General features: G+C 44.1%; 1 protein-coding gene across 3 annotated transcripts in view; it reads right to left on the bottom strand.

Annotated features, from left to right (window-relative positions):
- Positions 1–24,480, bottom strand: part of LOC115407785 (IQ motif and SEC7 domain-containing protein 1-like) — a 93,538-nt gene that overhangs the window by 43,571 nt on the left and 25,487 nt on the right. For 2 of the 3 annotated variants that reach the window (XM_030118276.1, XM_030118282.1), the window contains exon 2: positions 23,479–23,586. In XM_030118276.1, the coding sequence (XP_029974136.1) occupies positions 23,479–23,586 (108 nt within the window). Of the gene's footprint in view, positions 1–6,427; positions 6,719–23,478; positions 23,587–24,480 lie in introns of those variants that run through there. The other variant, XM_030118277.1, reaches the window with a different exon arrangement.

Below are 24,480 nucleotides of genomic sequence, written 5' to 3'. Positions count from 1 at the left end.
GCTAACAGGCTATAATTTGATGCCTGGACGGGTGGATTGTTTGAAATGGCAAGCTGTGGCACGTCCTCGTGTGTGGTTAACTTGTATGTGTGCGCAGGGAGACACTCGCTAAATTAACATTTTTACATGCAAGTCTTCATTTAAACAGTTTATTCATTGGAAAATGTTTTTATTAGCAATTTTTTTTGACAACTATGCTTGGGAACTAGCACTACCAAATTCTGAAAGTGTGGATCTACTGCCTTTAAAATACATTTAGCAATACAGTACTTACAAAGTAATTACAACTTCTGCTCCTTGAAAAACAAATCATTTTTCCAAAGCGTACCAGGAAATGGACTCACAGCCACAAATAAAACAGACATATGCTGCATGTTGCCCGCGGGCTACAAGCTTCCCATGTCTGGCTTAGATAGTCATCTAAAAGATGAAACTGCTACTGGGCTGCAGCCAGTAGCCAATATCTTTCATGTGTCTCCTCACGTTTTTGGAGCAGCTATAAACCTTGATAAATATTGGAAAATGCAGAGGTCAGAGAGCGAGTCAGTTATCAATTTTTCCAACATAAATCTGCCCAATTATTGCATTTTCAGCATGTGTGTATGTGAAAGACATGAAAAATGAAAGATATTTCCTTCCCCCGACTGAAGTCCCACCTGCAGCGCAGGTGGATGAGGAGGAATCTGGACTGTTTCAGAGATCAAAGGCCTCTCGCACTGTTAACTGTACCTGCTCAGTCATTAATCAGGAAAATGACCCCATTTTGAAAAGCCTTTTCACAAGTCTCACCATGCAGCATCACGCTGTAGTACACTGACACAGGCTGGTTTCGGGCATTACTGTGAAAAGGCCTCCTTTCTCTCTGCGACTGACACAGTCAATCACGGATAAGCTGCCCTCAGGATTTCGCCACGGCCTGCTTTGAGCAGGAGGAGCGCAGTCAATAAACACTTCAATAGAAAATGGCTCGCTGCAGAGAATTTTCTCTTGGCTGGCATGTAAGAAGGGATAAAACGAGGAGCTGGTTGGAAAAGTACTGGACCAGGAACCAAACACTGAGGTAAAAGAAGCAGGAATGGGTGCAGGAAAGTGACCGATTATGCAAAAAAATGGGGGATGAAGGTACGGGGTGGACTGTGAAATCAAACTCTTTAAAGGGGAGGGACGTCAGTAGCTTTAACCTAAACCCTAACCTCACCTTGTGAAATCATCCCGCTGACCCATCCAAAACAGCAGCAGCTGCTGTCTGGCAAAGGATGAAATAACCATCACATGAAGGCCGCCGCAAGGTAAAAGGCACATTGTAGGAATTTAAGCTGAAGACATTATTATAACGCAGATTTCACAGGAGAGCGCAAGCTCATAATGACATCTGTGTGAAGGACGGTCGGAGTGAAAGGATGTGTTAGAAAAGTTCACCCCCTGGTGGCAGATCGGAGCATCTTCCATTCTTCAGCATCTCAGGAGAAACTGAGGCCGATGATGTGATCAGAGGACAAATCTGTCACACCTGCTCGTTTACACAGAGCGCAGCGGCACTTAAGACATAACAATACATGATTCCAATGCTTATTCAGCGTCTAACAAAGAGAACTTAAACAGCAAGCATCAGATTACTATAATCAACATGCATTCATATGCAAAAAAAAGCTATATAAACACTGACTCTTTGCACACGTGCCTTCCCTAATGTCATCCACTTTTTTGTCGTCTTCTGTGATGCATAAGAACAAAACTCCACCACTCAGATGAGGAGATATCGTTTACAGCAGAAGCTCAAGAGTATCTCACTAACATGTCAGTTTACACTACAGGGCAGATAATATCATTCCACAGAGGAGCTCTGGGGAGCTGATCTTACATTTAAGTTACAGAACAGTCTATATGAGCACAAGCTCCTGCAACACACAGATCGTACTGTACAGCTGTTTAGCCGCCAGCCTGAAACCAGCCATGCGGAACGTAGTTAGAGGCAAAACAGAGAAGAAGGGGAAGAAGTGCAAAAGGCAGAACCAGGGAGAATGAGAGAGATCCATAATGACAGCACGCTCACTTGCCAGTGCGGGGCTTTATATTAAAGCAGAAAGCAGAGGCACAGACAAAACGCAAAGGAAATACACAAAGAGGGGGAAAATGTCGGGAAAGAAATCCTTTGTGGCTGGTGGAAACGATTCTACAACTTTCAGTCTCTGTCTGCTACGCTGAAGGGCTTTTATAACCCGGGGCTGGGCATCAAACCGACGTCGGATGCTGTCTTTCCTGGTCAGAGAGGGTCCACACTGACGCCGGACCACCAGAACTGCACACATACAGACACGGGATGAGAGCTATCCAAATACATGTGTTGAACATTGCGTGCACGCTTAGAAGTGAGGCAATATGAAAACATGAATATGATTCACTGTTTAAAATTCTTAATGAGATTAGCACGTCTCGTAGAAAGGGGGAACAAACAGAGCACACGCAGAAATTTCAGAGTCATGTGAAGACAGACTATACAAACATGAGTCACTTGATGGGCACCCTGTGGAAATGTCTTTAACTGTGACAGTTGCACCTTTTTTCAATTATAAAACAGTGAACAGATAACCATGGTAATCCCACTCAAAATGCAGAATTGCCTGCTGAGTGAAATAATTGTATGGTTATTGTTACATAACATTGTTGCTGATAAACATTCGCATATCTGGTTTTTCTATATTTTTTTTGCCAGAGGAACAAAATGTTCTGGAGAAGCATCTTTTTTCTGAAGCACCCAACTCTCCTCTGCGCTGTCGCTTCAGACGCTGCTATTGGCAAAGGCAGGGGCTTATTATGGGCTGTTTTAAACCACGAATGCATCAACTCAAGCTTCTCCCCTGGGGAAACTTTAACTCAGCGAGATGCGCCGCTGAGAGCCCGGCAGCTCCAATCGGTTTGATCGTCCTCGCGCATGGCTGACACAGCTCCAGCTGCATACTCGGCCACAGAAAAACTCGGTGCCAGTCGACAGATGTCCGGTTGCTGACGTTTCGGTGTGGGGAAATGACAGGGTTTGAGCTGACTGAGCACAGCCTGGGCCAAGTTTGAGCTATTTCGACTGAAGCCAAAATGCCACTGTAATATTGGGGTTGAAATCGGTACAGTTGACTCAGACGTTCATGCTGGACGAACTTTAATTATGATTAACTGTATTCTAATCTTGCCTGTCATGTCAAAAGTGACTGATGGAAGAGAAATTACGGGGCACGTATGCCCTGCAACCTGTCAAGACAATAAAAAGGACTGAAGCAGTTGCTGAATGAATCTGTGAAGAGAGTCCTCGGAAGAAAGATGTAATTAAGCATTGTGGCGCTTTAATGGCTGTGATTGAATCCACTTTCCAACATGACAGTGGTTGTTTATGTCAGCAGGCAGCCATTGCATGTATCAGAAAAAAAATGAAAAGGTGATTATAGTGACAGGCCTGTTCATGCTAACAGCATGTATCAGCTTTAACAAGTGATTCACTGCCCTCACGATGCAGCTTCATGCCCTCATCTCCTGACGCCATGCAAAGTGACAGCATGCTCGATGCCAGCCCGTGCGCCGGCAGTTCAATGCGCCGCATGCAGTTGTTGTCTTATGCAATAGCTCCATCCATCCTACAGCTGCCGTCCGCGGCGGAGGCACATTCGGAGTGGCGCTGGCAGTCGTCTCTGTGCGCTCTCCCCGTCCGCAGACTATACAAACTCTGCCGTCAAATGCTCATATTCAAAGTGGAGGAATGTGCCGTCAGAGGCTTACGGCCCTGGTGACGCACTCGCCTTTTTATTTTTTTTCCCCCCATAAGCATTGGCGTCACTTTAACAGCAGCATTTCATTAAGAACGTCTCAGCCTATAATGGAAAACGGGCATCCCTGCTGAAATGGGCTCACGGCATGAATGCCCTCTGAGAATGCATGACATTAACCGAATGAAGGGTAAAGCCCATTGATGTTTATTAGCCACCTTGCATACGAAATGTTATATATTCAAGTGCAGTGCTGAATACAGGGGAATGATTGTGAATCACAGCAATGAATAAACGCACAAAGATCACACTTGCTGCAGGATAATACCACAGAGAACAGGATTACCCATTCAGGTCATTTTGTGCATACCTTTTCTCACGAGAATAATGGGAAAATAACCAGCTACCAGAAAACAAGCATTACTTCTTTTCTTTTTTTGCACACAAGCTGGGTAAACAGCTCACGTGCGGCTGAACAGTTATATATAATACAGCAAACTTCTCACAACCTCGAAAAATTCCCACGCTACAGAATACAGTATGTGCAGCACTGCCGCATCAATTCTATTGACTAACTCACATGAGGAAACGTCGTTAAAATTCTGATTTGCCACCAAATGTCACCATTGTGTCTCATGCAAAGCAAATAAGAGTATCTGTCAACATTATGTGGCCTCACCGCTCTGCAGCAGTAAAGTGAATGAGTCAATTAAAATTACCCAGGCTCTCTGTCAAATAGCTTTACGCATGAAAACATATTCACAAATCTGATTTCATTCCTTTAAACAAAAAAAAAAAAAAGAACATAAAAGGCTGAGTTTCAGCTTTCTTGGCAGGGAGAATGTACATTTTAGGTCAAATAAAAGCACCCATAAGTTTGCCCCACTGCGCTAAGCTGAAGAAAATACACCTTGCGTGCCGTGCTGTATTTTGGAGGATTCAGACCGAGACAACCTCTGCATGCCTTCAGGCCTTCAGTTAGGGATTGTAGCATCCTTAAAGGCCAAGAAAAGTCCTTGGCAAAGCCCATGACTTCTTCCTCCTATTGGTCTTCCAGTCTTGTAGGCACAGCATTAGAATTCCAGAGGGATGGAGGGGCTGTCAGCGATGATCAAATGACATTTACAACCAAACGGGCTCGTCCTACTCCAGCTCCTCATTATCCAAGTATTGTGAGTGTCCGTGTGTTTGACAGACAGAAATTAGCATCAGCCTTCATCACATCTCCTCCATCCGTTTCACAAAGTCATTGATTCGAGCCACACTTTGCCTTCCTGAGGTCTGCCCCTTGGCCAGGTCACATGACTCTCTGTGGTTAAAGCCTCCCTTGGATTAAAGCTGGAGAGAAAATCTTCAGCCACTACGTGAAACCACAGATAGACTGGGATGTTTTCTTGTAGTACAACACCGTGATGAAGCTGCAGAGGTATTTTGGGAAATTATAATTCATTGTGGAATGAATATACTTAAAAATCCAAAGAATTCATTTAACAATTTGCATTGTGCACAAAGAAAAGAAACACGGCAGAGATGCAAGGCATTAAATACCAGACGTTAAATAGTTATTTGCTTGCAAAAGGCTCAGTGGAGACCCATGAAGGTCTCATATTCATTAAGATGACTGATCCCCATGTATGCTATTAGATCACAACATGACAGGGTAATTCAGCTCAACGTTATGCACCAGCTGCTGAGTGCATGCGTGAAAAATGCAAGTGCTCATGTCCCTGGTTTCATTTACAGGGCTATGGAGGAATCAGGGGGTTCACGGTGATGCAGACTACACATGTTAGAAACAAGGAAAACAAACTCAAATGTGCCTCTGCAGACGAACAGGGTCGAAAAAAATGCTTATTAAGCTGAAGCTGCTGTGCACTCGGCAAGGACAGATAATGTGCTCAAAATCTGTGTGCCTCATCATAAAAACAATTAAGATTGTAACTTGACACAAAAATGGAAAAAGATTTCATTTTTTCAGCCTTTCATTGCAGCAGAATCAAGAGATTTACTGAAGAAGAAAGAAAGACAAGCTTTCCACACACAGACTGAAGGAATCATCGCGATCCCAAAAATAACAGCTCCGTCCGAGCCGCATTTCTTTATCTCACACACACACACACACACACACAGTGTACCAATCACACAGAGGAACACACTCACACCCACAAATATACAGCAGAAGCTGCGAGGAACTCATGTGCCCAGTACGAGCTGTCACAGCATCATGCAGAAATGAGTCATTTTTCCCAGCCGCCCCGGGCTCCAGAGCCATCTCTCACATGACTGTTGTGGTTCCAGTCATCATGGAAAGCAGGCAAATACAAAACAACACTTAGGGTTTGCCATTTTGCATGAAGAACACATGGCATTAATTCATCCGGGTGAAATCCGAGAATGTCATTCACACAAACGTACGCTTGCAAGTGGCCGCCCCTCCCCGAGAGAGAGACGTTGTTTACCAAGAAGGCAGGAAGGGGAACATGAGAGGACAGAGCAAGGTCTGGATGCCATAGGTGACTCAGCACGCACTCCAGAGGGGGCAGACGCCGCGTTCTCCACTGCCGCCCACTCGGCTGCTGCCTCTATGAATGGGAGCTACCCCGGCTGCCGCCTGAGCGGGCGGGCCCGCCTGTCTGCCCGTACCGACGGCGTTCCCCGCTCATCACGCTACTCACATGTCGTAGAGCCGGTAGCCCATGGCGGAGCCCGGTCTGCTGGAGTGGGACCCGGGGTCGCGCGTCCGCCTGGGGTCCGTGCTGCTCACCACGGCGCGCCACACGCTTGGCTTGTCCATCCTGTACGCTGGGTCAACGGGACTCGATGGTGGGACGGCGTGCGCACACGGGCTCACTCACACTCGCTCTCCCCTCTCCCTCCCAGTCACAAACATGGGCTGCCAGAGAGCGGCGCGCGTGATGTAACGAGAAGCGTCCAAGAGGCTGGCAGCTGGTGGGGGGGGGGGTGGAGGTAGGGGGGCTACTGATGGAGGAGGAGGTGTAGGGTGGGGTGTTGAAGATCCCAGAAGCTCCAGAAGCCAGATGCGAAGTTTTGCTTCTAAATCAAAGTGGATGATTGGTAATCATTTACAGGTATCAATGTTCCAGGTGACTGCTGCATGGAAATGAAGGCAGCGGGGCGCAACCTGCAGGACGAGCTGCAAGATTTACCCCGATCTCTCATAAAATACAGAGGAGCATCTGCGTACACCTCCCTCCACCCTCTTATCTACGCTCAGTAGTACAGTCCTCAGCAGGGCCGTGCGATTGGCTCCTTGGTCTCCATAGAAACAGGAGGATGTGTCAGAGGTAGGGCTCATTATCATGCCTGCTCCCTTCCCTCCCTCCCATTTTGTTTTCGCTCCCTCCCTGCTCTCATCTCTCTCTCTCTCTCTCTCTCTCTCCCTCTTTCCCCATTTCTCTTCTTCTCACATACTCAACCCCCCGCCCTCCCTCTGAATCCCCCCCCCTCTTCTGGAATCAATGCACTTTTCTCTGTGGTGTTTTTCAAAACACACAAGGCTTTTCAGCCTAATGAGGAGCCGTGCAAACAGGTAAAGATGCTGCACCGCTTTGGTTAATTATGCCTGCAGAGCAAGAAAAACACCAGAGAACTAAGAAAGCACGATACCGTAACATAGGTGCATGAATCTTTCAAAGCGGACACAAGGTACAGTAAATAAGTTTCAAATTCAGTCTATTTTGTTCTTATCTATATGTTGGACCGCATCTATAAATAAGCGTGGGCCTAAATAAATTACATTGGAGCTGAACCTGGATTGATAGCTCTGCTTAATTGTGACATATTGTTTTTGTGCCATTCTTAAATTTCTTTTATAACATCATATGATCACAATATTGAAATAGTTATCTTGGGGAATAAAGAAAAATGACTTGATTATCAACATTTAGCTGACTGTAAAAATCATGACTGTATAAAAACAATTACGTGTTTACTTAAAGTACTTAAGTCAGCACTATTGGTGAAAAACAAGCAAAAAAAGGAAAGCCATGCAAAACAAAAGAATGAACTGACTGGCCACTTTAATAAGTACCCAAAACAACTGCTCTGTCATAAAATTTGCTTTCACAACAGAATTGCGGTTCACTTGGTGTGAGTACCACAGAGGTTTTTGATTTCGGGCTGTCAGGCAAAGATTAACAGTTTTAAGTTTGCATCTTTATAGCATTTTTGTAAGCCTGAAGTTGCAACTGCAGCTTTGCACACTTTACATTAAATCCCTTTATTCATCTCAGGGTCAGAGCTGGAGCCGATCCCAGCTGACTGAGGACGGGAAGGTGGGGGTGTAACCTGGACACCGATCCACCAGAGCAAATACAGGCACAGACGCAACTGAGAATCCGCAGTTAACCTCAAACACATGCTGCTGAAGTGTGGGAGGAAACTGGAAAACCAACGCACAGACACAGGAAACATGAAAACTCCACATAGAAAGGCTCCCAAACCAAACCCTCATTTAAAACCAGGGATGTTATTCACCACTGCAAAACCGTACAGCCGCTTTCAGAAAATTGGAGAAACATGTCAACTCTAACTGGAGATCTTTTGCTTTCTGAATGTGTTGATAAAGACCATGTTGCTGTATCACTGAGTGGCTCTGTTAAACAGCTGCTTTAATAAGTTAAGAAAAACAACAGCTCATGGTGGAAAAAAAAAAGACAGTCAGTCATTTGGGGATATTTCAACAATCTGTGAGTGTGGCATCATAAGACATAACCCTTCGGATGAGGTGCCAGAGTTCAGGTAACAAAAACGATTCATGTCGGGTCACTTTCAAAGCCTCTCCGACTATCAAAGTGTTAACTCTCACACCAGATGCACCAAGCCAGAGAAACACAGAGGACATGGCTTGCACAGGTATTGCATCATGTTCAAGTATTGCCAGGAAACCAGAAAGAAAGTATAAATATTGAGTAAGAATATTGCTAAAGAGCCTGATTTCGATAAGGATGCTGCAGTTATCTAATTCACAATATGTGCATCGACGGTGAGGCTGTTGACACCTTTATGAGAGAACTGCATTCAAAACAGGACAGATGTAGGAAATCGGTCGTCAAGAGATTCTAATGCCACACGCACACACACTGTGTCACAGCAGGAAGCCTCAGCGCTGTGCTTGATAATCACAGGTTACGCCGCTGATGTAATTGCAGTTCGTTGGTGTACATATACAATTAGCCACTACACAAGTTAATTAAAAAAGAGACAAAGGTCTGACATTATTAGTCACCTTGAAAGTAGCACTCGATACATCGACAGCACCGCATGCCATCGAGTCTGCTTGAGATGAAGCACAGCCTCCCCGAGGAGACCGTGTGCCAGCAGCCTGGCTTCCTGTCTTGAGCACACTGTGTGTTCCTGTGTATGTGTAGGTATACGGGTGTGTGTGTGTGTGTCTGCATATGCAGTAACTCATTGATTTGCATGATAAACCAATATATATGAACAATACTGACCTTGTGAGCTGTGAAATGTATGTGTGCACAAACACACACAGTCAATATTTCACTTTGGTCTTTCTTTGCGAAGGTTTAGCATTTCCTTTCTGCACACTGAAGGCAACCAGACCACCTAATCTTACTACCCACCAACAGGTTTGATCTGTTTATACCTGCCAGGCAGGACTGGGACGAGAGACCACCTTAAACATTCACTCCATTAATTAGCAGCTAATATTTGAATTTTCTAAATATTGCAAGTTTTATCTGGAAAACTCTTCATTTTCAAAGGGCTGGTAAGCACCTCAGACCACATCCTACTGTTCAACGAGAGGCTTAATTACTGTTAATTTGCTCCAAAAGTCAGTTAATTTTAACAAACTCTGAAACTTAGGATGTCTTGGATGAGTGTGCCCAGATGAGAAATGGTGATGAGGGGAAGATGCTCTGTCGGGGGGGCATTAGTGATTTCCTTTCTCTTCAACATTTACACCCTGAACACAGTAGCCAATGCACATACGAACAAAGGACCATATTAGTAATAACAATGTCTCAAACTGACAACTGAATTCACAGTTTTGCAGCACAGATGAGACTTGTATTACAACTGCAAACACTCCCATGATTTCATATTTAATATACTTATTTATTACTTAAGGTCCAATTCAATTTGTGGCGCTGTACACAACCTGATATGCTGCTACATTATCTTTTTCTATTAAATTATTCTCAGTCCGTCTTCACAATTTCAATTTGTTCATATTTCAATTTGATATAATGAATAATAATTCCATACAGTGAAATAAGCAAACAGACGGTTTAATTAGTGGCAAAATCAACTTAGTTTTTCTAACGATACAAAATGTACAACACACTGACCTGTGCTGAACTTGCCATGTTTACATGACTTTAATTGACCAATAAATACAAAACAAGGAAGAAGTCTCATTGTTTCCGGATTGTTTTTCAGAAAGCAAGAGCAGTGAAAATGATGTGACAAAAAAACACAACAACCATAAAAACAACAAGGCAATCACTTGGTATCTTGAAATTCCCATTTCAACAGTCCGTGAAGTCACAAGTCATGGTTATAATGGACAGAGGCCAAGCAGAAAGAGGGAGAGAAGTCTTTGAGTGTGTTTTGAAAAGAACAACACAGCATCTGAACAGCTTCGGGCTGAGCTGCACACTAAACCAATTAGGGCTCCACAGGCAAAGGCCAAAGAGGACGGGACTACTGACAGAAAAGACCAATATTTGCAAAAAAAAAAAAAAAAAAGTTAAAAAAAAACAGCTCTGTCTTGTGGGATGAAAACAAAGTAAACCTCAGTATGGCTCAGTTTGTTCAGAAGAGACTTTTGTTTTGTGACTAGAAGACATTATTTTGGATCTATAATGCTCTGGAGCTGCTTTACTGTCTCTGGTACTGAATGAACTGAACACATCAAGGACTTATGTAGATTGCCAAAGTATTTCAGAGCGACATGTGGCAAAAAAAATGTCAAAAAAAAGAAGGATGAACTGCTTTGAATGAGCTTTAACTGAGCTCTCACTCCTCACTACAACACACGTCATGTGTGTGAAATAACTGCTTTGCTTTTATACTAAATACTGACCATATGTTAAGATTAAATGCAAGTTAAAGGCAACATTCACAGACAAATTCAAAAGCCTGATTTGTGAACCAAGAGGAGCAGCTTGTCAAAGATGTGATTTACAGATTGGATTGAGAAACATAAAATATTAATACAGAGCAGACAAGTAAAACCTAGTGATCCGAGTTTCTCTTGAGGCTCATGATTTTGTAATCAAACATGAGTTAATTGCCAATAATCAGCAAAGGAAAACATTCATGGAACAAAAATACTGTATTAATGCAACACTTGTACACAAAAGGCCTATTTCCCTCAAACATTGCTCACAAATTTGTCTAAATCTGGGTTAGTGAGCACTTCTCCATTGTCGAGATAATCAAGCAAGAACGTCCATCAGAGCTGCTGCCCATCAACAGAATGTTCATTTCTCTACTATAAGCTGCTTCCAGAGAATTTGTCAGTATATCCAACTGGCTGCAGACCACATGTCGCCACATCAGTTCACACCCTCCACATCCAGCAAGTTCACCTCCTCCATGGTCTGAGAGCAGCCGCCCAGACAGCTGCTGCAACAATCGGTTTGCAAAACCAAAGAGTTTCTGCAGAGAGTGTCAGAAACTGTCCCAGGGAAGCTCATCGTCATGACCGGCTACAGTTCATCTTCCTGTTCACTCAGACGCGATGCTCAGGATCGGCGTGTTCCAGTTCCTGCTGATATCCAGCAACTTCACACAGCCATCGAGGAGCAGTGGGCCAACATTCAACAGGCCACAATCAATAACCTGATCAACTCAATGTGTCGCACTGTGTGAGGCAAGTGGTGGTCGACCCTCATGCTGACTGGCTTTCTACCCCCCCCGCCTCAATACAGGAGAACTGCACACGACACACCTGTGCAATAATCCTGCTGTTTAATCAGAATGTTGATCTGCCACACCTGTGAGGTGGAGGGATTATCCCTGCAAAGGAGAAATGCTCACTAACAGATTTAGACAAATCTGTAAACAGTATTTGAAAGAATCAGGTGTGTTTTGTGTACGTAGGAAAAATCTCAGATCCTTGAGTTCAGCTTATGAAAAATGGGAGCAAAAACAAGAGTATTGCATTTATATGTTTGCAAAGTGTAAGTATTCGTCTTGGCTATGGACACTTTTTCACATTTCAGAATAGTTCATTTGCATCTATGTTGAAGAACATTCTCAACTCCTGAAAAAATATTGTGATGCTAATGTTTCGAATACACGCTAAGTATGGCTGCTTAGATGCATTTATTCTGCATATGTTGGCCCTCGTGACAATCTCCCGAGTCCTCCTATTTCGCCATATGGCCCCTTTTTAATCCAGCTGGCTTCAGCGTGCGATGTTGTTACATTACAGTGGCAGGATGCTGTGCAGGATCGCATGCAAAAAACATGCCCACAAAAAGGCACAGACACACACACACACACACACAATAAAATGCACAGCTTTTATCGTGACAGAAAGTCCACACTGATAAGCCTGAGCTTAAGGAGGACCGACGTGAGGAATTTAACCGAAAGCCGATGGGAAAACCTACAGAGTGAGCTCATACCGACCAAATATACAGAAACCAGGCCGACGGCATAATGAGAAGGAAACACCAGAACAGTCAATAGTCACAGGAGGGTGTTAATGAATCGCAAACAGTAGAAATCCAAGCAGCTGGCCGAGTGTGAATCATGTTCTTATGCAAGAGCTGAGACAATAAACCTACTAGTCCATTAACCGAAGATTAATTCTGATTATTCATGTCAGAATTTTGTTTGCAAAATGCTTCAAATGATGGATTCCTATTTCTTGAAGGTGAATCATTTGTGACAAGAGATGGATAATCATTGCTTTTTTTTTTTTTTTTTTTTTTTTTAAATCATTCTCCGGGTAATTTAAAGCCTGAAACCCACAGACGTCTGATTATTCTGATGGGACATTGTTTTTTTCCCCCTATTATTATCTGACATCTCATCATGAGTATGACTCATCGGTTCTTACAACGGAAAACTTTTGGATTAAAAAGAGATTAAAACGCTCCTCCGTTCCGTGTTCAGCACTGTTTTCCCGCCGTACAATTTATCATCGTTCAAGTAAAAAAGCCACGCACACGCAGAGGCACACAAACAACTCAAGTGTGTCTCGGTTGGAATTGAAAATCACACCACTTGACTCCCTTACTCCCTTGCCTCGCTTGTTTAGCTGAATTGGCTGTCAGTGTGTGCTGAGTTGCTTTAGCTGATATAAAGACAGATAACTGAGAGCACAAGTGCCGGAGGTCACAGAACAGTGTGCGAACTCCTCAAAATTGAGGCGGCAGTTTACTCCCATCAAAGAGCAATCTGTTGTTCTTCTCAGAACAGGCCGCATGCCCGCTGTCTTCAAGAAGAACCGTCCGTTTGCAGCGCAGCGATTTCTATATGTCAACACAGCGGATAGGTGGATGGGTTCTTCCGTATTTTGTGCTGTGCTGAGGAGCTCTGCAGGGGTCTGTTCTCAAGCATCAGAGGAGAGACAGTGCATCCAATTCTGACCTGAGAAAAAGAGGTGGAAAAAAAAAAAAAAAAAAACTTTCTGCAGCACTTTGGGCCGGACGCCACAAGATGGCAGTGTATCCCCTCGCCTGCAAGAGCATCGTGGTGTGATCAATGCCATCATAGAAGTCAGAGAACAATTCCCTCAGGAGGTTTTTCTGTGAGACCACATGTGACAGACCAGATGAGGAAATTCTGCGCGCTCAATTTAGCAGCGTTAATCAAATGAGCAGGGAGAAAGATGACAATGTATTAACTCTGACTGTGCGTTTCATCACAAGAGGCCACGGTCGGAACGAGAAACACCAAAAGCCCACGTCCGCGACCCCTCATTCGTGCCTCTCCGCGCTCAGTGACCTCGTCCGATGACAAACGCACCCGTGAACTTTCCGTTCCACCAAAACATTTTCATACCCTCCCTTATTATCGTGTCAACAGCTGGGAAAACTGACCCCCCGACCGCCGCCCTCAGATAACCACCTCTCCACCCAGCTCTGGAGATAAGGGGCGGGAGGTTTTGTTTCCCTGCTGTTTTTCCATGTAACAACACCGTGCAGCCTCTCTGTAGCTCGCTGGCGAAGGGCGCAGTGCTGTGCAAAGGCTCCTTCTGTCACCGACTTGGCCCCGAGCCTGAGAACTTCAGAGGCAGAAGACAGATGAGCTTTTCAGAGCCGGCCAAACAAAGAGCTGTCTCTCTGCCTCTTAAGAAGAAGGAGAGACAGAGACATGACTTGACCCCTCAGGACTCAGCTGAGGCTCTTCATTACCATCACACAGGTTCTGACTTTTTCCCGATAAGACTTCAGTTTTACTAATATGGAGACGCTCCGGTTCTCACATCCCTGATAGCTTCAGCGCAGGAAGACGTCCCAAAGCTTATACTTTAGTGAAGCTACCACTATTATAAGTAAACACTCCACCACAAGTTAGCACAGCATGTTTATTTACATGGCAACAGTCAGGCAACAAGCAATTTAGACTGTTAAAGAACTTATAAATGTATTAGAAAAATTAAACATTGCTGGAACATAATTAGATTTTAGATCATTAAAACAAGACAATTGTTAAACACAACACCGAAAGTCCAATTAAAAATCTCGCACGAAGAAAATCCAATCACTGACAAGTATAACAGCAGTAGCTGCAGGTGAAAAAACCAAAAGTATGCTCAGTTAAAATAAATAATCACTGATAGGCTGTAGTAAACAGCAGTTTTGAGTCGTGATTCATGAGAGTTTCAGTTGATCATAAGACAAGCTGAGAAACTAATAGGATGTTTCATAGTAAACTTTAGGGTAAAAAAAAACAAATACAAACGGCGATTATTATCAAGGCCACTCATCTTTTTCATCATCATCATTATATGTTAATAGATTGTTAGTTGAAGCTTCACTGTGCGAGTCCTGAATACGGCATGAGGATAAATTCACTTAAATCTACTTTTTATGGCATGCTCAGAAGTCCCATCTAAACGGTTTACTGTGGACACAGTATGGTGCGATATGAAATCTGCAGAGCGTTCATTAGTCTGGGGCGGCAGGGGGCTGCAGTCTCTCTCGGTGCACCAGGAAAAGGCCAGTCTGATGCTGAGGTGCACAGCCACACACACACTAACACCTACAAAGTCAATTCTCCCATGCAGGTACACCATGCAAACTCCATAAAGGCACCGTGGGGTTCAGCCAAAGACATTCCTACTGTGACTCCGCCATCACACGACCCTGTTGTTGAACCCTTGTATTGCATATTAAGTTCAAGTACAATTTCACTGGTGCTGTATTTTGCCATTTAAAGTCACTCATAAACTCACAAAGAGTTCTGAAAAGATGCAAACTCCACCTGGAAAGGTAACGGTGCAAACCGCCGCTCCACAAATATATTTTATATGTATATAATCACAATCTTTATTGTTTTAACAAACTTCTTGACTCAGAAAGCTTGTTTTCCACTACACTGCACATGAATTTGAAGCAAAAGGCCAATGATAGGGTGATTTAGTATTTATTATTCTCTGGATCTAATCCCTCCCTCATCATTGCTCTCCTCAGAGGCAGAACTCGTCCCCCGACATGCAGCGGAAACACAGACTCAGCTGCACCGTCTTGTTAATATCTTATTGCACATACAAGGACAAATCCCTCCCCTTGAGTCGGAGAGCTGAACGTGCTATTCGGTCTTATTTCCTGAGGAAAAGTGTGCTGTTCCCTGTTCCTTCACCTTATCCCTGGGAGCCCTCCCCCGCCCTCGCCCCCGCCTCCCCCCCATTCAATGCGAGCAGAGATATCAAGCTATGGAATTGCAAATGTCTCCTATCAGACGGAGAGACAGATCTGAAACGGTCGGAGGCCCTTTTGCCTGATATTACTGTGGCATGAAACTGATGAAAGGATAAGGTATGAGATGGAGTCACACAGTATTACTAATCTCTCACGATATCTAATTTACTAGGGAAAGTGGCGATGGGTAATACAGTGAGCAGCCCCGGCTGATAAAAAGGGGATGCTCTGACATATTTCCACCGCCTCCAGGTGCGGCCATCTCACTTGTGTCGTCTAAAGCCCGTTTTTTCCAAATCACACCAGTGTCACACATGATTTGGTCTTGAAATGTAACACCTGTGCACTGTCACCAGACATCTGGGAGCCTTTACATTACCGCTGAGGAGATGCATTCATAACCTCGCATCTCTTCATCTCTAAAACACAAACTCCATCCTCTTCTGTAGAGGAGCATACAAAGACATGCTCAGATATAATTACGTACGCTGCTTTTTCAAGTGTGCGCTTTACAGACTGCCAAGGTTTTGTTTTTCCCTCATATCTGCTATAAAAAATATTTAGAAGGCATTTTTCTTTCACAAGTGCAGTGTCTTTAGATGCTGCTATATTACAGACAATGTCATGACAAATTGCTTACAAGATCCGCTGGCTGAAAACCGATTCAAGATTGGAGAGGTTAAGGTCGCAGCTGCCAGGAGGGCACGCGCTTGTCGTAATGATAATGCCGCGTTAGGGAACATCTTGGTTATTGTGACTGTCAAGGTAATTGTGTTCTTTCACACAGACAGCTGAATAGGAACGGAACGAATTGAATGAGCAGCATGTTGAGTAACGGGGCTGCAGAGGTGCAGCGGTTAGTTGGCACTCTCCGCTCACGGTGAGGACTTGGGGGTTCTTCCACAGGGAGGAGTTTGCATGGTTTCCTGGAGATACTCGGGGTGAATGTGAGTGTATCGCTGTCTTGGAGCTGTGACAGATTTGCCACCTGTCCAGTGAGCGTACCTCTGGGACGTCTTCATAAATGACTGCACTCCAACAGAGGCTGAACGCCGTCACATGATCAGAATTTATCTTTATTTGTAGTGCTGCCACAACGTGTGTAGGTCTGAAAGGTGCAATTCTTTCAATCTAACAATAAAACTCTCAAAAAAAAACAAAAAAAACAATGCAAATCATAGTTTTACAGAGCATGTTCTGCAATCATGAAAGCGAAATACCAACACACTCAGCTTTCAGTGACATAAAACAAGGTGGTAAATAACCCCATGTGAGAGGATGGACCAGTATGCGATTCCTTCATTTTATAGACTGTTTATCAATATTTCAGGTCTATAATGAAACAATAAAGATGCAGGGGGAGCAGGTTATAAAGAGGCAATTGATCAAAGCAGTGGAAGGTTTGAAAGAGAGGAGATAACCTGAAGGGCAGACTGGATGGAGATGAGAGTCAGAATCAATCTGTGATAGAAGGATCCAAGCCGGGATGAAGGGAAAGGTGGTAAAGCAGTTATGTTCCACAGATGAGAGACGGAGGCACTGACCGAAACACTGGAGGCCGTTCACAAAATACCCACGGTTTTCACTGTTAATGAGCAAAATGGACACATTTTGGTCCTGCACATTCTGCATGTATTTTGGGGGTAAATAAATAAGTTAAATCTCAAAAACATATTGCTGCATCCTTTCATGTGCTAAAAAAAATGTATATTAAAAGTGGCTGAAGTCCAAATCTTGCAACACAAAGAGCTTCAGCTTCAACTGAAGCCAACGTATCCTGAGCCACATGGCCTGTGTGAGCAGCTCCTGAATCACAGCTGCCAGTTCCAGCTTCCGAGCGCAGCGTGGAGCCTTTAATTAACTCTTAGAGAATGTGATGACGAAACAGAAGCTGGAAACTTCAAAAGACGAGCGGGAGCTTTCCCGGGAGTTCAAACACATTACGGAAGTGGGGCCTCTGTTTCACGGGCCTATTAAATCATCCTGCAGTTGTGATTTCCCATCTGGTCAAATCAAAACTTTACAATACCAGCAGCAGTAAATAAAAAGGCCCAATAAAGAAAGAATTCATACAAACCGCTGAATTTTATGAGTGGTGAAAGACACTTGTGATTGCTGGCTTTTTTTTTTTTTTTTTAAGCCAACACTAACCGGCCTACAGAACAAGCGCTCATTCATTTACAGAGCACTGTTTGCTGAGGCATACAATAAATGTTTACTGTGTTGTTAAGCCCTTTTCCAAATGACTTCACATGCTATCGGGGTCCAGCAGAACAGAAAACACTGCAGTGAAACACACAGTATCCTCTCTGACGCAGGCTCCGCGTACCAACATATGCTAATACTTCATTTCTACAGTGCAAGTCATTTGACCGGCGTGTTCAACCCCGTGGCTGGATCACAGTCGCATCAGCCGCCCTGCTGCCTCCAGCCGTCAGCAAATAACGCACCGGCTGTTTCAGCTGGGGGGAGGCTGTGGGGGTCTGTGATCGCAGGAAGACAGGCCATTCCCAGGAATCAATAGGCTCTGCAGTGGTATTATTATAGGGCCTGGAGATAATCACAGGTTCTCTTGTGAAATAATCATTCAACTTAATGAAGATTGTAGAGCACATGGATTATTTATACATGGGAATGGAGGGGCTTCGGATCCGTAATGTTCAGAGGCCACATCGGAACCAGGAATAGAAACGAAGCCGTGCAATCAAAGTAACTTTATGACCTTTCCGTAATACCGCGGGAGCCCTAAGAGGAGGATGTAAACACTTGCAAAGAGATTTATGCTTCACCGTGACCACCAAACCTTTCCTTTACCTCTGTGAATCCCCAGCCCAAGTCTATTAAACAAATCAGATGTGTTTTCCTCATTTAGGGAACCGAAAAGGAGAGTAATGGATGACAGATGGGTAGACTTTCTTTTGTTTTTTTAATGATTGAGTGAAAGAAGAAAGATTATTGGAGGGGATCAAAAGAAAGGCGTGAAGTGAGGAAAAAGGAGATGGAGGGCATCTTGGGTATCTAAAAGCATTCATTCAGCCTTAAGCTTGGTTAAGAGAGGTCTTAACTGTGGACGGGACTGAAGTGGAAGGCAGCTGCAGGCAGTGAACACAGCAGCTCCTACACATGCAACACTCCAATCAGTGAAGGCATGCTTTTAATTCATGTGGCCTAATAAAACTGACACCAACACGAGAAGCAGGTTTTTTATTTTTCCCCCTTAGCTGACGAGGTCTTTTACATTTCCACGTTAGATTTGGTCCTATAGCACACAGTGAGTTGCTTTTGTGCAGTTTTCTTTCAAGTCGGAGCCACATGCCTTCAGATAAATTCAGATTCTTTTCCCTCAGTAAAGCGTACAGAGCAATTATCCTGTCTCACAATAAGCTGCAATCCTGCATCCCTATTGGACTGGCTGAGTGCTCCAGTTTCGCTCTCTCAATCTGACATAAACACACTTCCTGCGTTCACCTCTCACCGTTACACACACACCGACACACACAGCGACACACAGCGACAGAGACAATATGAGCAGGACAGCAGTGGAGATGAAAAGACTATTTACACTAGAAATTATAGCGCAGAAGCAGAGGTGGAGACGCTCACCACGGAGAGGACGTGGAAAACAATGTGATTTCAAAGAATGGGAGGCGAATGCCAGAAGAGAGATGAAATACGTGAGAGCACAGCAGCCTTCATTGTCAGCCGAGAAGTTGACGTTCCGTTCGTTAAGTAGGGCACGTAGCCACGGACGAACAGAGAGAGGCAGCGAAGAGTTAGATGAGGTCTGTGTCTGCAGGTCACAGCGAACAGTTCAGCATCTCTGGACTGAAAGTCCTCACACTGACCAGTGAACCGTTTTGGCAGACCCATTTGTCGCTGTATAGATCCAGTCTTCGGAAGCCAAAAGACTTGGGTTTCATGATTTGATCTTTGGCTTATTAAGACTCAATATGTGATTTATTTAACGTGTATCAGATATCAAACTTGTATAGACATGAACTGCCAAAAGAAACTGTTCAAACCTGCTGTCAAAAAGAGCTTAATAGTGTGGAGTTTGCATGTTCTTCCTTGAGTTTTTTGAGGTTTTTTTTAAATCGAGTTGGATATTTGTTTCTCCCACAAGTTAAAATAAACTTCGTCGTCTTTTTGAGTAAGTACAGTCAACCATTTTAGACTTGAGGGTTTTTTTTTTTCCATTTATCACAGACAATGTTTATCGCATCTCTCTGCTGCACTTCACTCAAGTTCAAATTAAATTTAGCGCGGCCTACAATTCAGAGTGAACGAAACGGCTCGGGAAATCATTTTCGCTGCTTTTACTTAAATTGGCAGCTGAGACATTTCTGCCGCTAATGATAGTCAATAAATCCAATTTATAATTCCGTTGAAAGAAATTTGACTTATTCCATTTCACGAATTTGCTTTTCACAGCTTTATAACATTTTGCTCCTTCATTATTCATATTTTTCTGACGTATCCCTCTTTCTCCGGTCTGCTCTGAGGCTCAGCTTTATTGCAGCTCCTGACTGACAAGAAAGAGCAGAGAGACATTAAACACCTTGTGGAAGCCGTTCCTATATTAACGTGTGTGCTCTGATGGAGGTCAGGTAATCTGCCACCTTTGTTCAGGTTCAGATATTCTATTGCACAAGCGGCGTCTTCATACCCGACGCGTCCCGGTCATGCGGCTGGGGAATCATACCAGCGAGTGCTCATGTGTGAATTAAATAAAACATTTCCCTGTCCAGGGTGCTGAAGCTGACACTTACTGGCATTTCAATTCCAATTTTCCTTTGATATTTTCTCAACCAAGGCTACATTTGGTTTAAGTAACAGTCGGGACATTTCTTAATGTTCTTCTAATATGAAATACAGGATTTAAAGACGCATCGGAAAGTCTCCTTTTGGCATTTTGTGGCTTTTCTGTCCATTTAATTCAAACCTAATCCAGAGTCTGAGGCGTTACCTTGGGCTTTAGGAATTTCTGAGGGTCGAAAACGAATTGCCTCATTACTTTTAGAGAAAATTTAAAAAGAAACGCATACATTGAGACTGGAGGAGTTGCACAATAACGGTAGATGAATTAATGTGCAACAGGTTGCACACATTTCTCATATCAGTCATAATGGTTGATTCTGCAGTCACCGCCGGCAGAGCAGACGGCTACCTGGGGCTTGTTCCATTTGATCAGCACGAGGCCTGTGTGTCCAGGACTTAGTGCGACGGACAAAGCGCAGCGTGTGAATGCAAAGCGAGTGTAACTGAAATGAATTTCTTATTTGCTGTGCTTCAGGCAGCATGTGTTTACTTCACATATTCATATCAAGAGCAAAAACACACGGTATTGGTCAGGAGCGCCGTGCACATCTGGGAGGTTTTTATACACAGCCATTTGTTCAGACAATAGTTTCTATTCTTCCTCCTTAAAACCTGAACGTGATTGTTTTTCCATATTTGTGGTATCGGAGGGAAATGTTTGCAGAATCACTGTTGAACTGCTCATTTATCCATGCTTCCTCTGCTGATAGTATTTCTACACTTTTTAGAGGCAAAATCATTCCAAGCAGCTCCAACTACACTGAATCACATACACACATTTAGTCAGAGGAAATAACAGAACACAACCAAGCTATTACATTACCTGTATGGATCCATTACTGATCAAATACTACTTGTACATGTGATTGCTTTGTTGCAGTATGCAGAGAGAAAAAAAGGCTGTAAGAAAGAACAGGTACGAACTGCTTTAAGTGAAGTTCAAGCCAGAGAAAAAAAAAGTAGAGATGCAAGAGTCCAAGCTGAGATCTGTGCAGTTTGAAATACCAGCCGCTCTGCTCGCTTGCTTTGAATCTGATTGGTCATCCCCAGAGATTGCCCCAACTCTGGCATTAAGGCTGTCGAGCAAGCCGGCCTCTGTGAGCAACACTGCCTCAACACCAAAGCAAAAGTCCCATTAATTCCTAATGCCTTCTTTCAAACTCTGCAGGAATAAGAGAAACTTTTATATAATGGCAACATACAGCAGACGGGTCCAAAGAGCCTTTTGTTTTTGCAACAAACGTTGAAAGAAAAGCATTCGACAACTATACACACCTCCCGTGATTACAGTGCTCTTTAACATTTCCCAATACACTCAGTCAAACACATCGGAAACAAGCGAAGTGATTCAGCATACCGGCAGAGCACAGTGCAAATTGTACAGTAATTAATATTTTACTCTGTCTCCCTCAGTTAGTGCTGCACAAATATGGTGAGAAAATACAGTTGGAAAGATCAATCACTCGCAGAGAGCCCCACAGAGTCAGACGCAGAATGATTACACAACATTTCTCTTGCGCTGCTTCCCAAACACTGATAAAATGTTTCACAGTGACTCCGTGGTCTGGAGTGCAACGTCCCGGGTCAGATGTGGAACAAGGACCTTTGTCACGCCACGATAAGCGAGTCTCCTATCTGCTCTAAAAGAAATAACATCTCAAAAAAAAAAAACAAGTCAGAGATGACAAACGGCAGCTGTGTCTCAGGCCTTTACAACGAACGCCACTTCGCAGTTTGACTCACGCTGTGATCCATTTAGCAAACTTTCAGCCAGAGCTGTCATTTCCCCCAAATGTCACCGAGCGTGTCGGCGTGTGTGATTCTGACACTTGAATGGAAAGAGGAGCGTGCATTCAGTGTTGTCTGAGTGCGGCCCACTCACATTCACTGCCATCCTTCAAACTGTCCCTAAATGCAGAGTAAGCCAAACAAACAGGAGTGTGGACGCCGCTAAATTTACCTCAGAGAGGTCGAGAGAACTTTTAGGATTTGATGGCTACCTCTGCATGACAGTAACAGTCAGCAAAGTCGCGGTAATAACACGCTTAATGTTATTTTGCTCCGTCATCCATTAGTAACCAGATAATTGCAGCTGTGTGTCTTCCTACGCCGAAAACAGAAGCATCGAGGAAAACAATCAACCTCTGATCACAGCCATCATCTTGTTTACAGTCATGATCCATTTAACCTATTAGCTTTGAGCTGTGCTTGAGAATTACTCGGCTAGCGACTCTCTCTCGCTGAGAAAGCGTGCAAATGAGCGAGGCACCAGTCAGCAAGAAATAGCAATCGCCTCGTTTCTGCAGCTTCACAAAAGTCTAAAAACAACCCACAGATGTTCCTACTCATCAAACCTCTGAGCACTGCTCTTTAAAAATAGAACACGCTCCCACTATGCAATGGGATTTATTTTTGGGGCTGCACACGAGCCAGAAGTGGGCTGTGGATTAGGCGCGCGTTGCTTTTTGATGATGAAGCACGCGGCGCTGGGAGGTGTCTCTTGGAAACCCTCCCTGGGCTTCTGAAGCCCCCGAAGTCAGCCTCTGCGCTCCGCGCCGCTCGTTTGAGGAGAAAACTCTGTCAGAGTCCGGGCTCCGCTCGGGCTAATGGGTGAGCAACGGCGGAGGCTCTTTTACGCAGAGATCATATTTCATTAAGCCTACGACTAATGATCCCCTCCGACGGCGCGTTTGATTTGAGCGGCACCGTACACACACACACACACACACACACACACACACACACACACACACTGCAGCACTCAAAGTGCTGTGTCATAAGAAAGCGGATGACTGGAGAACAGCTGCAAACCTCAAACGTACGGACGCAGCAAAGTTTGCAGCTGTCAGGCCGTCACGGCCGATACATCTGGCACACAGAGGCTAATTAGCAAGGCATCGACGAGAGCCGCGGCGACTTTTCAACAGTAACAGGAGCGAGAGAAGGAAAAAACACTGCTGCGCCGTGGGATGCTGCGCCGCTCGCGGGACCGTTTGGGCATCAATCATAAAGTGGCGAAAAATAATGTCTTACTGTACCCAAAGGAGGCCGACTTCCACTTGCGGCAGGGCGTGACTCTTCTGCAGCCCTCGGACACCAGCCGGCCCGGCTTCTCGCTGATGTCCACCGGCAGAGACACATGTTTCCTACAAGAGGGACGAAAACCGGTCAAGACCACTGACAAATTCATGGCAAAAGGATTCCACTTATACAGAGCTTTTCCACCCCAAGGTGCTTTAGATTGTTCATCACATTCACACACATTCATGTGCCAGTGGAGGCGGCCGCCATGCTGGGTGCTCAGTCCAGCAGGACGTAGTGTCATGTGGACGGATAGGGAATCGAACCTGGAAAGTTAATTCACAATGTGCTTTTTTAATTAGGTGTGGAATTACCTCCCTATAATGGAAAATTAAAACTTACTAGGTACAACCTTTCTTATACAAGCAAAAAACTAAATAATGTGGGGTTTCTTGGCTTGTTACTGTGAACAAACATCTATTACTCTGAATCTGTTTACTGGAAAAGATGTGGCATTACTTCAGTAGTTACTAGGAGTTCTTTCACCACTGGAAATTTCAATGAACCATTTAGTCCTTTAGAATCAGTTAGATCACAAGCAACTAATCACTATTTAAAAAGTTATGAAGTTAGTATAAAGAAACAGAACTGCTGCACTTCAAACACAAATGCCAATTTGTGAGTTTCATTTAAATTCCTTTTATAATTTTTTTTTCATAAATAGTAAGTAGTTACTCCTTTATTAACTGAAAACTGCTTAGTTACTCTTGAATTATGCACATCTCCCTCAGTTGTTACCAATGTGCACATTCACTCATCAGCAATAACAACACGACCGCTGACAAGTGAAGAGCAGAACAATAATTGTTTCTTTTTCATTGCACCCGTCAGTGGGAGCATCCTCAACACTGCGGCTCTTGCTGGGCGTTCTCTGTAGTGGTCAGTATCTTTGAAAAGTGGCACAGGGGAGGAGAAGCGGTGAACCGGTAACAGGGTCAGGAGCGGCTGAGGCTTATTTA

Source organism: Salarias fasciatus, chromosome 20 (assembly GCF_902148845.1).
Source record: "Salarias fasciatus chromosome 20, fSalaFa1.1, whole genome shotgun sequence".
In the NCBI taxonomy this organism is placed as follows: domain Eukaryota; kingdom Metazoa; phylum Chordata; class Actinopteri; order Blenniiformes; family Blenniidae; genus Salarias; species Salarias fasciatus.
Note: the sequence above shows the minus strand (reverse complement) of the source record. Positions and strands in the feature narration are given on the sequence as shown.